This window comes from Alligator mississippiensis, chromosome 1, assembly GCF_030867095.1.
Source record: "Alligator mississippiensis isolate rAllMis1 chromosome 1, rAllMis1, whole genome shotgun sequence".
In the NCBI taxonomy this organism is placed as follows: Eukaryota; Metazoa; Chordata; order Crocodylia; family Alligatoridae; genus Alligator; species Alligator mississippiensis.
This window is the reverse complement of record NC_081824.1, coordinates 238,300,495-238,316,085: the sequence shown is the minus strand read 5'-3', so window position 1 is coordinate 238,316,085 and position 15,591 is coordinate 238,300,495. Positions and strand designations below refer to the sequence as shown.

General features: G+C 48.2%; 1 protein-coding gene across 1 annotated transcript; it reads left to right on the top strand.

The window, feature by feature from the left end:
- Positions 1 to 17: 17 nt before the first annotated feature.
- On the top strand, positions 18 to 14,957 carry LOC102575170 (cystatin-B). Its single transcript, XM_006273256.4, has 3 exons — positions 18 to 145; positions 13,437 to 13,538; positions 14,087 to 14,957. Exons 1-3 carry the CDS (start codon positions 80 to 82, stop codon positions 14,213 to 14,215), a joined length of 297 nt encoding a protein of 98 aa, XP_006273318.1. The 5' UTR covers positions 18 to 79; the 3' UTR covers positions 14,216 to 14,957.
- The last annotated feature ends 634 nt before the right edge of the window (positions 14,958 to 15,591 follow it).

The window sequence follows — 15,591 nt, the reverse complement described above, 5'->3', positions numbered from 1 at the left end:
TGCGCAGCGCGCTCGGCGGCAAGCCAGTGCTGATAAGACGGGCCGGTGACGTAGCCGGGACACGAGCGGCGCTGCTGCCATGCTGTGTGGGGGGCTCGGGGTGGCGAAGCCCGCCACGGCCGATACGCAGTGCATCGTCGAGGAGGTGCGCACCGGGCGGGGCGGGGCGGGGATGGGATGCGGCGCGGCGCGGCGCACGCCACTGTCTGCCCTGGGTGTGTCCGCCGGGCGGGGCGGGGGCCGAGGCCACTGTTCTCACGGGAGGGAGCCGCGCTGGGGGTAGTGCCGGCGGGAGCCCGAGTCTGGCCGCTGCGTCCTCCTAGGTCTCACGCCCCATCCACAGCCCGTGGTCAGGAGCGCATTCGTTCCTGCTGCACCAACAACGTGCTGCCTTCGTGTCTGGCAGAGTGAAAACGTGTTGAACGCCCCAGCACGTCGGGCGCTGACTTTGCACTGCTTCCCGCTCCATCTGCAACCCCCTCCTCTTCTCTTCTCTTTTTAACCAGCCGTGGTGTTATATTTTCGGCTAGATCATTAATAGCAATACTGAATAGTGTTGGGCCCTGAACTGAAACTGTAAGGCCCTCAACAAGGGGTGATAATACCCCATTAATAGGGACCTACCAAATTCACAGCGTGGCAGTTTTCACAGAAACTGAATTTGGTAGATCCCCGTGAAAAAATCCCAGCCCCCATGAAAAAGTGCAGGAACTGTGAAAAAGCAGTAAAATGGTGAGTCGGGAGGAGGATGGCTGCAAACAGAAAACGGCAGGGAGCTCTGGCATCCTGGAGTGGGGAGACAGATTGGCCCTAAAAGTCCTGCCCCTCCCAGTCCACCCCACACCTCTGATTGGGTGAGGAGCCCCAGAAGTCCTGCCCCTTCCTGGAGGTTGACAGATGGTTTAGCTGCAAAAACGGCACGCCAGACATGGTTGCTGGGACCACAAAATCCAGAGGCAGTCTCTGTGAATTAGGTGGATCCCTACCTATTAACAATGACTTTCTGAGACCTCAACCAGTCCTAAATCAATTCAAGATGTGCTACACTGTGTGCTAATTTCAATCAGAATATAATGCAATGTAAAGTCAAATTCAGGTATTTTCCAAATCACAATTTTAATTTAAAAAAAAAAAAACCCCAAAGTAATCATTATTGATATTTTCTTGTTGAAAAACAGGGATTGTCAAACCTTTGTTTTGAGAGGGGAAGTTTTTTCATTTGACAGTTCTGGTCAGCTCTTGTGAAAAGTCCCTTTGCTTAAAAGTAAATCCTCTGAGATTAATTTGCTCTTTGAAAATTCATTTATCTAGTAAACATAATTACACGCACCTTCCCCTTAACTTTGTGCTTTTAACAATTGCTTTCCATGGTTTATAGAATATGGTTTTGGTTAGCAGTGACCAGATCGATTTGACAAGTGATATGATCCAGGTTTGCAGTCCTGGGGACTCGGTTTCCCTCCGTTTCGTACTTACCCAAAAGGAATAAAGCACAGGCAATGGCAGGGAAAACGTATTTCTGGCCCTGCGCCTCTGGAGTGTCTTAGCTCTGTAATGGGAAGTTTGGTGTCTGTGACCTATTCACTCTTTGTCCCCGAATAAAACTGGCAAGGGCTAGCCAGGGTGCTGTCTTGCAACATGGACTGGACACTTGTCTAGTTGGAACTGGACTGGAAAACCCCCAACTCAGGGTACGTAAGGCAACACAGGGCCTTTGGGGGCATTTCATTTCCAGTCACCTAACTGGACTTCATCCTTCAGTTCTCTGTTCACTGAGGTCTCTGTTCTTCTCCGTTACAACTTCTTGCAAGCTCTCTTTCCTCCTGAGAATGACAGTGCCAGTGAGTCATATGCTCCAGTGAGTCATTGTTACTGTAGTAACTGTCACACTTGAGCCTACAAATGCCTGATCTCCATGTTTTGGGTCAGAAAAATAAGTTGAGCTAGGTGGGGCTATTCTGTAACTGGATGTTTCCTTTTCACTGAGTGCTTTCCTGTTTGCTCTTCAGCACTTCAGTTGAACATTCATTGCAGAAGGGGCTTAATAGCAAGTGTAGAGCACAGTTGTTCAACCCTAAGAGTGGAAGATACTGCAGGGGGCCTTGAATTCAGCCCTGGTCTCCACAAGGCTTGTGGAATATCCTGAATGCAGGAGTCCTTTTATGTATACAGCATATAGTATACTACTCTAACCTCAGGTTTCACAAAGCTGTTGGGTGCAGGCAACTGGAGTGTGATTTGTACAGGGAAAGCAGACGCGCTGATTTGGAAGCTCAGTGGAAAAGATTCTCTCCCACAGTCTTCCCCCATGAATATTTACCAGAGAATAGACAATTCTGCTCCCAAGCTGGTTTGCATATTAGCTCCTTGCTTGTTTCCTGCCCTGTGTGAATGGAGAGGTTTGTAGTTGTGGGCCAAAAGGAGGTGAAGTTACTGGTAACCAACTTCTTTATAAGAAAGCAAATTAAGTTTAAAGTCATACCTCTTGCTAACGTAGAGTTTGTAGTGCTCCCCACCTTGTAAACGTGTGATCTGAACACAGGAAAGATGAGCCAAAATTCTGGATTTCAGTTTCATAGTTGTTGGGGCTTGGAAGGGACCTTGCTGATCATCAAGTCCAGCCCCCCCCCTGTACTTGGGCAAGCTTTTTCAAGATCACTAGGGTGGATGATTGTATCACCTCTGGGGCTGTATCATGCCTCTGAGGCTTATGCTAGGCATTTCACTACTCTTAGTTTTCTGCTCTGTAGATTGGAAATAATATTTAGTTCTCAGTAGGTGCATCTACAGGAGATGTTTACTGTGCAGTTGACTAATTAACTGTGCAGTAAACATCTCAACCTCTACACGTGCAGCCCTATTAGGGCACACAAAACTAATACAATTTGCAGCAGGGTAGTACTTGTTAATACAAATACTACCCTATTGCAGAGGTTTTTTGGGTGCAGCAGCACACGTGTCGATGCTGACCAGCTGCTTGGGGCATGAAACAGGCTAGCCCCATACTGAAGCACCATCGTGCCCCTGCCAGTCCCTCTGCAGCACATGGAGCCTGGTCAGAGCAGCCCCAGACTGGCAGGCTGACCCCTGGGGTCAGCCTGTTCCAACCAAGCTCCATGTGCTGCACATGAATAAACTCCAGAGTGTTTTCATATGTGTTAATTGCACACATAGATGCGCCCAGTGGGTTATAAAACTTAATATTTGAAGTTGGAAATGTAAAAACACTTATTTGAAGGACTTATTGCACCTTTTAGTATCTTTGCAGCAGCAGGACATTGGCCACCATGATCCCTATGCTTTACCTGCAGCAGGTTAGGGTGTTAGGTCTTGAATTGTATTGGTATTAGTTGACTGTGTATTTTTGCTAATAGGTTAGACTGGGGGTGAGCAATTACTTTGGCTGGAGATCTGCTTAATGAGTTTTGGTGAGCTGTTGAGAGCTCCAAAGGTAGCCCTGACCCTTGACAGGTATCCTGCCCCCTGGCTGCCATCTGAGGACCAGAAGTCCCACACCTAGCCCCTGACATTTGTCAGCAAAGTCCTTCCCTTTGCCCCTGGAAGTACTCCTTTTGAGAGGGGGGTTTGCCATCTTGGAACCAGAAAAAAAACAAATCACATGCTAAAAATCAAACAAATTAGTATAACGTATTTTAATTTTGTTTCAAAAAATGTTTTTGTCCTGATTCATGTGTTTGCATTGTATATGTAGAGGTGATTGCATAATAGCGCAAAATAAAGTCTTACTCTTGTATATTGCTCTTATATGTTACTCTTGTATGGTGGTGGACGGGTCCTATTCGACCTGGAGGGATGTGGGCAGTGGGGTCCCTCAGGGCTCAGTCCTCGGGGCTGCACTGTTCAACATCTTCATCAGCGACTTGGACAATGGGGTAAAAAGCACCCTGTTCAAATTCGCAGATGACACTAAGTTGTGGGGGGATGTGGGCACGCTAGAAGGGAGGAATAGGCTGCAATTGGACCTAGACAGGTTACAGGGGTGGGTGGATGAGAACAGGGTGGGTTTCAGCACTGACAAGTGCAAGGTGGTGCACCTGGGGAGGAGGAACCAGCAGCAGACCTACAGGCTGGGGAACTCCGTTCTCATCAGTTCAGAGGCAGAAAAGGATCTTGGAGTCATTATTGATGCCAAAATGAACATGGGCCAACAGTATGGGGACGCGGTCAGGAAAGCCAACTGTACCTTGTCATGCATCCACAGATGCATCTCAAGCAGGTCCAAGGAGGTGATCCTCCACCCCTATGCAACACTGGTGAGGCTATAGTTGGAGTACTGCATCCAGTTCTGGGCATGGCATTTCAGGAGGGATGTGGACAACATGGAGAGGGTCCAGAGAAGGGCCACCTGCATGATCAGGGGGCAGTAGGGCAGGCCCTATGAGGAGCGGCTAAGGGACCTGAACCTGTTTAGCCTCCACAAGAGAAGGCTGAGCGGGGATCTAGTGGCCGTTTACAAATTAGTCAGAGGGGACTGTCACAACCCAGTGATTTTGGTGCCTCGGCACGGTGGAATTTTCCCGCCACATGAGAGCCTCTTGCAAAAGTAAAGGCTTTCTGTTGTTGCAGAAAACCCCCGGTGCAAGAGAGTTCCCGCCATTCGAATGTAAATTTGTGTCCCGCTATTGGCCAGTTCTAAATTATGCACACGTGGCGGCTAGTCATTCGCTTGCTGGCCGTTTAAAAATTAGCGCGACTTCCGCCCAGGTCGGAGAACTTTGAGCACGCTGCAGAGTGCTTCTGAAGAGATCTGACTCGTGGCTGAGCTGATCGATAGACTGATCACCTATCGATTCTTCTCCCCATCGCTGAGCGCAATCCCAGACGTATCCTTTTCCCTGCCGGCCCGATTTGTAGACGGACGTGCTGGCCTGAGCCCTGCCAGCTGGAACAACTAACGTAGTTGTTCAGACAACCGGACCGTTTTCGTGGCAACAGCAAGTGACGTAAGTAAAGCTTTCTCGGCCTCTCTATTCACCAGCCCTCCCCGACAAACGAGTAATTATTAAATCACCTCGAGTCGGCTTTGGCCATCCGAGACAGGGACCAGCAGGCATTGGGGGAGTCCCTGTTCCCCCCAGCACTACCAGGAGTGACTAGAAATAACGGTCACAAGCTGGCAGAGGGTAGATTCAGACTAGACATCGGGAGGCGCTACTTCACTGTCGGAGCGGCTAGGATCTGGAACCATCTTCCAAGAGAAGTGGTGCTGGCTCCTACCCTGGTGGTCTTTAAGAGGAGGCTAGATGAACACCTTGCTGGGGTCGTTTGACCCCAGTGCTCTTTACTGCCATGGCAGGGGGTCGGACTTGATGATCTGCTCAGGTCCCTTCCAACCCTACCATCTATGAAATTATTAAACTATATTGTATGTGGGGGAGTGTGTGTGGTGGCATGTGGGGGATGGGGAAGTGTATGGGTGGGTGTGGGGTTTATGGGAAGGGGTGTGGGGAGTGCGTATGGTGAGGTGTGCATGGGGGGACCCCCCACACACATGCCCCCCCCCCCCCCAATGATGCACAGCCCCCGCTGCCAGCAGCAGCAGGCAGCCCAGTCCCTGGGGCGCTCATGCCCCACGGCAAGCAGAGCCCCTCAGCGGCGCATGGCTCCAGCTGAGTCCCAGGAGTTGCACATGGTGGCAAGGAGCGGGGCCAGTGTTACCTAGATTGCAGGTAGCCTTGTGGGTGGGCTGCTGGTAAGAGGCAAAAACAGGTCTACAGCCCAACCTTTTATTTGCTTGCACCTTAAAACATGAGAACAAACATTTATCCTAAAGTTTATGTGGCTGCCTGCAACAGAACAACGTAGATTCTCACCTACACCGGCTAGGGAGACTGGAGAGGTGAGAGGAGGGTGGCACACAAATTGGCAGCAGGTCTTCTTAAATTTGCAGGGTTCTCCAAATTTCTCTTCAGCCAATGTGCAATATTTATGGCTGGTTTAAATAGTCTAATAAATGACCTCAGATTAGTTTTATTTAAATATCTTTGTTTCACTGAAATTTTTGGAACTGGACTGAACCAGATGTCAATTACTTGGAATTTTTATCCTTGGGAAAGAGGGAAGGTTTCTTATCTCCTTTCCTTCCCCATTCATAGATTCATAGATGTTAGGGTCGGAAGGGACCTCAATAGATCATCGAGTCCGACCCCCTGCATAGGCAGGAAAGAGTGCTGGGTTTAGATGACCCCAGCTAGATGCCTATCTAACCTCCTCTTGAAGACCCCCAGGGTAGGGGAGAGCACCACCTCCCTTGGGAGCCCATTCCAGACCTTGGCCACTCTAAAAGTTCTTCCTAATTTCCAGTCTAAATCTGCTCTCTGCTAGCTTGCGGCCATTATTTCTTGTAACCCCCGGGGACGCCTTGGTGAATAAAACCTCTCCAATTCCCTTCTGTGCCCCCATGACGAACTTACAGGCAGCCACAAGGTTGCCTCTCAACCTTCTCTTGCGGAGGCTGAAAAGGTCCACCAGGTTCTCTAGTCTCTTCTCCTGCAAGCCCTTAACCATACGAGTGGCCCTTCTCTGGACCCTCTCCAGGTTATCCGCATCCCTCTTGAAGTGCAGTGCCCAGAATTGCACGCAGTACTCCAACTGTGGTCTGACCAGTGCCCGATAGAGGGGAAGTATCACCTCTTTGGATCTATTCGTCATGCATCTGCTGATGCACGATAAAGTGCCATTAGCTTTTTTGATGCCTTTGTCACACTGCCGACTCATGTTCATCTTGGAGTCCGCTAGGACTCCAAGATCCCTTTCCACTTCCGTGCTACCCAGCAGGTCATTTCCTAGGCAGTAGGTGTGCTGGACATTTTTCCTCCATTGTAGGATGCTGTTTCTGTTTATTCTTTACCTTACTTTATGGCCTTCTCTGACAGGCTATTTTTGTTTTTACATATTAAGCATTTTAACAAAAATATATCTATTATAGCAAAATAACATCAAAAACATTTGGTTACATCAATCACTACTACTACTACTGAAGATAAAGCTATGATATAGCGTATATGGATCTTCTTTTAGGCCTTGTGCTTTGTTTAATTGTTTTTAATGGTTTCCCTTATTTGCTGACCAAGACAGTTATCATATCTGCAAAGATTCACACTGGTTAATCAGAAACAGGCTTTGGGCCTTCTGCCTAGGAGCATTTTTTCAGCTTAGCCTAGGCCCCTTGAAAGTGGCTAAGGCTGGTAACACCAGGCCACCGGCTCCATTGCACAGGACTCCCTGCATCTCAAATGCAGCTCCTGTGACTCGGCTAGAGCCGCACAACGTCGGGGGGAGCCCCGCATGATGGAGCTGGTGGCCTGGACCTGTTCCCAGCCACCGCGTGCAGTTCCCAGGACTCAGCAGGGAGCAGGTTGGAGCTGGCCCAGGTTCATCACACGGTGCTCCACATCACTCCCGGCCAAGTCCCTAGAGCTGCACATGGCAGCAGGAAGTGGGGCCAGGCCACTGGCAGTGGTTCATCTGGAGAACAGATAAGTAGCCATAGCAGCAGAGTGGGAGGAGCACTTTCTATTGGTGGAGGAAGACAGGCCAAGCCTCACCAAGGTGGGAAGGATCAAGACGACTGCCACCAAGAAAAAGCAATGGGTGGTGGTGGTTGAAGATTCCCTATCTGCCCACCTAACCTGTTGTATTGGGAGGTCTGCTGCCTCCCCAGAAGCTGGATCCAAGATGTTATGGAGGGACTACCAAGGCGCATCCAGCCATCTGACTACTCCATGCTGCTCATCCATGTGGGTACCAGTGATACTTCCAGGGGAGATCCTGAGCATATTGGAGTGACTACAGGGCTCTGGGTGCAAGGGTGTGGGGGTCTGGGGCTCAGGTTGTATTCTTGTTGATTCTTCCAGTCAAGGAAAAGGGCCTGGGCAAGAGCAGGTGCATTCTGCATATCAACACCTGGCTACACAGGTGGTGTCACAAGCAAGGCTTTGGCTTCTTCAACCATGGGATGTTCTTCCAAGAAGAAGGATTGCTGGGAAAAGATAGAATCCACCTGATGAAGTGAAGGAAGAGCGGACAGGTTCGGTAACCAAATGAGGGCTTTAAATTTGGTTTTCCAGGGCAGGGAAACCAAAGCCCTGAGCTAAGTGGCAAAGCGGGAGACCTGGAGGAAGAGCAAGCAAGAGGAGGCAACAGGGGAGGTACTTTCATACTTCCTGAGAAATCAACTAGTTAGCTCAGGTGCCTGTACACAAATGCACAGAGCCTGGGAAACAAACAGGAAGAATTGGAAGTCCTCGCACAGTCAAGAAATTATAATATGATTGGAATTACAGAGACTTGGTGAGATAGCTCGCATGACTGGAGCACTGTCATGGATGGGCATAAACTGTTCAGGAAGGACAGGCAGGGAAGAAGAGGGGGTGGAGTTACATTTTATGTAAGAGCTGTGTGATTGCTCAGAGCTCCAGTATGAAGCTTGAGATAGGCCTGTTAGAGTCTCTGAGTTAGGGTCAGAGGGGAGAGCAACAAGGGTGATGTTGTGATGGGGGTCTGCTATAGACCACCAGACCAGGAGGAAGTGGTGGATGAGGCTTTCTTCAAATAGCTAGTGGAAGTTTCCCGATCACAGGCCCTGGTTCTCATGGGAGACTTCAGTCACCCTGACATCTGCTGGGAGGGAAATACAGCAGTGCACAAGCAATCCAGGAAGTTTTTGGAGAGTGCTGGGGACAACTTCCTGGTGCAAGTGCTGGAGCAGCCAACTAGAGGCCATGGTCTTCTTGACCTACAGCTCACAAACAGGGATGAACTGGTGGGGAATGTGGTAGTGGATGGCAATTTGGGCAGCAGTCGCCATGAAATGATTGAGTTCAGGATCCTGAGGAAAGGAAGGATGGAGAGCAGCAGAGTAAGGGCCCCAGACTTCAGAAAAGCAGACTTCAACTCACTCAGGGTACTCATGGGCAGGATCCCCTGGGAAGCCAGTCTCAGGGGGAGAGGAGTCCAGGAAAGCTGGCTGTACTTTACAGAAGCCTTACTGAGAGTGCAGAAACAAAGCATCCTGATGGACAAGGAGACTAGCAAGTATGGCAGAAGACTGGCTTGGCTTCGCAGGGAACTTTTCAGTAAAGTAAGTCACAGAAAGGAAGTTTATAAGAAGTGGAAACTTGGACAAATATCTAGGGAGGAGTATAACAGTATTGCTCAGGCATGAAAGGCTGAAGTCAGGAAGGCCAAAGCACAATGGAGTTGCAGCTAGCAAGGGATGTGAAGGGTAACAAGCACTGGGCAGCACAGTTTGGGGAGGAAGTGAGCAGCCTTCAGTGCTGCAAGAACAGGTTAGGGACTAATTAGAAAAGCTGGATGTGTAAAAGTCCATGGGGCTGGATAGGATGCACCTGAGCATGCTGAGGGAGTTGGCTGATGTGATTGGAGAGCCACTAGCCATCATCTTTGAAAACTCATGGTGATCAGGAGAGGTCCCGGATGATTGGAAAAGGGCAAACATAGTGCCCATGTTTAAGAAAGGGAAAAAGGAGGATCCAAGGAACTGCAGACTGGTCAGCCTCACCTCAATCCCTTGAAAAATCATGAAGCAGATCCTCGAGGAATGCATTTCTAACCACTTGGAGGAAAAAACGGTGATTAGGAACCGTCAGCATGGATTCACCAAGGGCAAGTCATGCCTGAACAACCTGATTGCCTTCTATGATGAGAAGACTGGCTCTGTGGTTGCAGGGAGATTGGTAGATGTGGCGTACCTTGATTTTTAGCAAGGCTTTTGATACGGTCTCCCACAACATTCTTGCAGGCAAGCTAAAGAAGCATGGGCTGGATGAATGGACTGTAGAGTGGATAGAAAACTGTCTGGAGCATCGAGCTCAGAGGGTGGTAATCAATGGCTCAACATCTAGTTGGTAGCCAGTATCAAGTGGAGTGCCCCAGGGATCAATCCTGGGGCCGATTTTGTTCAATGTCTTCATCAATGACTTGGAAGATGGCATAGAGTGTACCCACAGCAGGCTTGCAGATGGCACCAAACTGGGGGGAGTAGTAGATAAACGGAAGGGTAGAGCTAGGATTCAGAGTGACCTTACTAAATTGGAGGATTGGGCCAAAAGGAATCTCATGAGGTTCAGCAAGGACAAGTGTCAAGTCCCCCACTTTGGACAGAACAATCCCATGCACCAGGACAGGCTGGGGGCTGACTGGCTGGGCAGCAGCTCTTCAGAAAAGGACCTGGAGGTTACAGTGGGCAGTAAGCTGAATATGAGCCAGCAGTGTGCCCTGGCTGCCAAGAAGACTAAGGGCGTACTGGGCTGCATTGGTAGGTGTGTTGCCAGCAGGTCAAGGGAAGTGATTATTCCCCTCTATTCAGCACTGGTGAGGCCACATCTGGAGTACTGTGTTCAGTTTTGAGGCCTGCACCACAGAAAGCATGTGGAAAAATTGGAGAGAGTCCAGCGGACGGCAACAAAAATGGTGAGGGGGCTGGGGGAAATGACTTACGAGGAAAGGCTGAGGGAACTGGGCTTATTTAGTCTAGAGAGGAGGAGACTGAGTGGGGATTTAATAGCAGCCTTTAACTACCTGAAGTGGGGTTCAAAAGAGGATGGAGCTAGACTGTTCTCAGTCGTGACAGATGACAGAACAAGGAGCAACAGTCTCAAGTTGCAGCAAGGGAACTTTGCAAGCAACCCCCCCCCCCCCCCATGGTGTCCTGGCTCTTAAAAAGAACAAAAGATGGCTGCAGCAGTGGCAATCAGGGCCTCTGGGGGTTTGGGGCAGAGGTCCCCTGTGCAGTGGGGGCCAATGGGGATCACCCTCCCCCTCGCCTGCTCCGCCTGGCACTCAAGCAGCAGCTGTCATATTGTGAGGGTGCAGCGTAGCTTCGCAGAGTGTTGCGGGGCTCCACACACCGTCTAGAAGCTGGGGCCGCTCGGGCTGAGTGCTGCCAGGCTCTGGGTGACTGCTGGAGCTGCCCCAGCTGCACTGCATCCGCATGATGCTGCTGCACGGGTGCCAGGTTGGGCGGGGAGGTGATCCCCACTGCCCTGCATGGGGGGGCCTCTGCCACAAGCCCCCAGAGGCCCTAACCGCGGCTGCTGCAGCTGACACTGCCACCGCCACCTGTTCAATTCAGAGGAGATTGGGCCCAATTCAGCGGCTAAATCTTTGAATCTGAATCGGCCCAATTGAATTGGGACAGTGATTCAAATCACTGAATTGAATCACTGTCCCTCTGAATCCGCAGACTCCAAAGCCGAATCGAATGCTTGCTGCTTCACACAGGCCTAACTGAGATTGATTGTTGCTGACACTGCCGGTGGTATCTGTGGATGGCCACCGATCACCAGTCACCACTTGGCACTCACCACCCCTCCCCCCCCCCAACACTGTCGTGGCTGCCTGTGGGCGGTCCACGGTTGATCTGCCCTCGCCATTGACGTCATTGCGGCTGCCTGCAGGCAGTCCCCACTCTCCGTTGCCATGCTACTGCCACCGCCACCTGCAGGCAGTCGCTGTGCACCCCCAGCCTTAGGAGGCACAAGGTGTTCATGCCTCCTGATGTCTCTTCTAACCCTAACTTTCTGTGATTCTGTCATGCAGAGCTCCCAGCTGGGTCCCAGGACCTACATGTGAACTGCAGGTAGCCCTGCACAATGGAGCCAGCCCCAGCACAGACCAGCCACACACTCTCACCAGCCCTAACCCTGGGCTCTGCTTCTGCCAACCCCACACTCCTGTGCTTCTGCCACTTCCACCCTGACCACTGCCGCTTCCCTACCTGCTGCCCAGAGTGCTGCAGCAGGGACAAGAGGAGCCACTTGAGGCCGGAGGAGCTGCTGGAGGCCAGGGAAGCCAAGTAGTTCCCTGGGTGGCTACATCAACAGCAGCAACAGCCCTGCCTGGTAGCTGTGCGCACTGCTGGAGCTAGAGCCTTCCCACAGGCAAGATTGGGAGCACAGCACATTTCCCCAGTGGGAATGGGCAGGACTTTGCCCCATGCAGAGCACAGCAGGGGCAGCCATGGGCCAGGTTGGATACAGGTGGGCACCTGCCTGCAGGCTGGATGAAACCGCCTAGCAGCCCAGATTCTACCCTCCAGCTGTATTTTGCCCTCCCCTGGACAATGGATTTGTATAAGATGGTTTGAATAGGGATGATCCTTCTCTGGTAGGGTCTTGGACTAGATGACCTTTGGAGGTCCCTTTCAGCCCTACTTCTCTATAATTTTGTAGTTATTGTATCAAGTCACCAGTAGCATGTATCATGTGCTGGAAAAACATAAAATAGACTCTGCAAAGCCTTGGACTCAACTTACCTTCAGTTATATAAAAGCGCAGGCTCAGGGGTGATCTGATGGCCACCTATAAGTTTATCAGGGGTGACCACCAGTATCTGGGGGAATGTTTGTTCACCAGAGCGCCCCAAGGGATGAAGAGGTCAAACGGTTATAAACTACTGCAAGATCGTTTCAGGCTGGACATAAGGAAGAATTTCTTTACTGTCCAAGCCCCCAAGGTCTGGAATAGCCTGCCATCGGAGGTGGTTCAAGCACCTACATTGAACACCTTCAGGAGTAAATTGGATGCTTATCTTGCTGGGATCCTATGACCCCAGCTGACTTCCTGCCCTTTGGGCAGGGGGCTGTACTCGATGATCTTCCGAGGTCCCTTCCAGCCCTAATGTCTATGAAATCTATGAATCTATATTCCAGTTCGAAATAGTCTTTACTGTACTGGAGAGTTTTGTGGTACTTTTCATATATTACCCTAACTGCAAAGTACTTTATTATTTTAAAAGCTATAGCACTTTGTGTTAGACAAGACAGACATACACTTTTGCTACTCCTTTCTTTTGAACCCTAGATTCCCAACATGTAATAAAGTACCTGTTCCTAATGCAGCATTGAGAAGGCATTCCTTCTAAAACACTGATTTCTTTTTAAAGAAGTATTTTAAATGCTTGTCTATTACATGGTACATTTTTTAATTTAGAAGAGATGGGTAGATTCAAAGAAGACTCTTCAAAGAAATGAATTTTAGGCTTGTTTGAATTCTTATTCTGTAATTTAATGTGTTCTGTAATATACACTGTAGATAGCAAACTGCTTTGCTTAATTGGATGTGTGAGTAAATTCTGTGCAGTAGGGTAAAAAACGGAGACATGGAGAAGGACTGTAACTTGCAATGAGTGATATAACAATGTAGTTAGAAGCCAGATCCCCAGACTTTCATTCCTGTACAATGTCTGCTGTCTAGATTTGGTGGCCCTGCTTTACTGAACTCTTCTCATTTTACCTATTCCCCTTAGGAGAGAAAAGAAAAGTGAGTGAGATCAGCATGTCTAGAGTCTGCATTAATGTGATCCAGATCACTACTAGTTTGACCTGAAGCACTAACTCTGTGAGCTCATGGTCTCCAGACTTTTATATTTTGAATAATCTTTTACTTTTTCAGGTGAAGTCTCAGGTAGAAGAAAAGGAAGGGAAGAACTTCGATGTTTTTGCTGCAGTGGAGTTTAAAACCCAGGTGGTTGCTGGCATGAACTACTTCATCAAGGTACAAACCAGCAGGGAATGTTATCTCAGCATGTTTCTTCTTCAGTCAGTCAATTACAGAGAAGTTTCTGTGAGTTGGCTCTAAACTAAGGCCTTTAAATTACAAAACAAAATCTTGTGTCATAACTTATAAGGTAATTCAAGTTGAGACTATTATGAATAAGCAAGGGGTAAAATCCTGAAACAGATGTTGTAATGCTTAGTTTGGGGATAATTAGAAACCTGGGAAATCCACAGTTTAAAAGAATGTAAACTTTTAAAGAATTTAAAGAATGTTTACATTTAAAAAAACCCCAAGCATGTTGAAGCACAGTGCTGCACCCAGATAGCTTTAGCTCTGCCTGGTAGTGATACAGTGTCACAGCCAGTTGAACTGTGATTAAGACATCGCAGTGTTTGTAGTTCCAGATTAGATTAAAGCACCTCTCTCATGAATAAATTAGTGCCAGCCCTACTGCCTAAACAACTGTGATTATACACTTTTCACAGGTGGTTAGCTGAAGGCTTCTATTCCCTGGAACTGATTTTCCTTTTCTTCTTACCTTTCAGGTACATGTTGGCAATGATGAGTTTTTGCATTTGCGGGTGTTCAAAAGCCTTCCTCATGAGAATAAACCACTGAGCCTCTCCAGTTATCAGAAATGCAAGACTAAGCATGACGAGCTGACTTACTTCTAGAGGGTGTTTGGGGAGGGCTTCCTTGTATGCTATCTTTAGGCTGCAAACTGCTATTTTCTATGCCAATGAAAAGAGATTTAAAACCATCTAAGTCTGAAAAAAACAAATTCTTCTTATGCAGCTTACCCCCAGCCCCCTGGTCCAGGGAAGTAACTGGTTTCTCTTCTTCTTACACTAATGTAAATCTGTAATTTCAAGAAATTAGTGGACTTAACAGCCATGTTCACTACATAAGTGAAGAATCATGTCCTTTGACTCTGTTGTGATTTTAATGGACAATAGAGTATCCAGAATGTATCTGAGAGAGAGCAGTAGAAATGGCATTTTTTAAGCCCTCTTACAGAATGGCACTATTAATTTATAGATTCCTTTTGTTCTCTTCATAGTATTTGCAGGGATCAAAACATAGCAGCATCCCATGGAACAGACATGGGAAAAGTTTTAAAAAATATATATAGATTGGGTTCAATATTCAGACATTCCCTCAGTGATCAGGTCTGTCTTCTATAAGGGCAGGATAGCATCCCCAGTAGAGCAAGTATCCAATATCACTGGATCTAACCAAAAGCCCTTGTAAATCCACACATGCGTTTCCAAATAATAGAATGATAACTACTGGTGAGGGTAACTGGCTGGTGTTTGCTTCATTATTAAACATGTATTTCTTAATTTGAATTGTTTGATTTCATGAGGGCTTAGCTTTGTCAAGTGCAGATTAAAAATGCTTGTTCCAAACCAGAAATTTCATTATTTTCATTTTGGGGATGGGAAATTAAAATGTTGAACCAAATTAGTTTTCATTTTGCTGATTACTTTTCAGCACATTTTTATAAGAAAATTGTTCCTCTCTACTCCCCTTTCTACACTTCTTCTCACTGAAAAATTGGGGACAGGACTAGGGAAAATAAACCAAAAGGAAGGGGGGTGGGAAGTTGTTTGCTCTCACCTACCTTCCAGTTTTGACCTCAGTGGTTGTTGACCTGCTATGTAACAAAATAAGAATGCCCTCAGCTCTCAATGTGTTGCTCATGCCATGATATTTATTGTCCTATCTCAAAAAGCAGGCATTGGGTTTGGCTGCAGAAACAAATAGCCATAGAAAACACGAGCTTGAGGGAACAAGTCACTTCTGTGCTTCCAATCCAAGATATTCCTAAGTGAGCACTGGAAGTTCAGCTCCTCAGTGGCCTTATTTTAAAGGAATTATTCTTCACAAAGTCATGGGACACTTAAAATTTGGACCACCTGTTTAGGGACCTGTGAAAAGAGCATCTGACTCTTTGAAGAGGATTTCTGTGGTGCCTGGAAACATGGCTTGTATGTTTGTGTAATCGAGCATACCCATGTAGAGGTCTGTCCTGGTAAAAGAGTCAAAG

Bases quoted from the DNA above. Each gene is read 5' to 3' on its own strand.
- LOC102575170 (XM_006273256.4), top strand. From the start codon at position 80: ATGCTGTGTGGGGGGCTCGGGGTGGCGAAGCCCGCCACGGCCGATACG. The intron at 146-13,436 runs GTGCGCACCGGG...TTACTTTTTCAG, and splicing joins CGCAGTGCATCGTCGAGGAG to GTGAAGTCTCAGGTAGAAGA. The intron at 13,539-14,086 runs GTACAAACCAGC...CTTACCTTTCAG, and splicing joins GCATGAACTACTTCATCAAG to GTACATGTTGGCAATGATGA.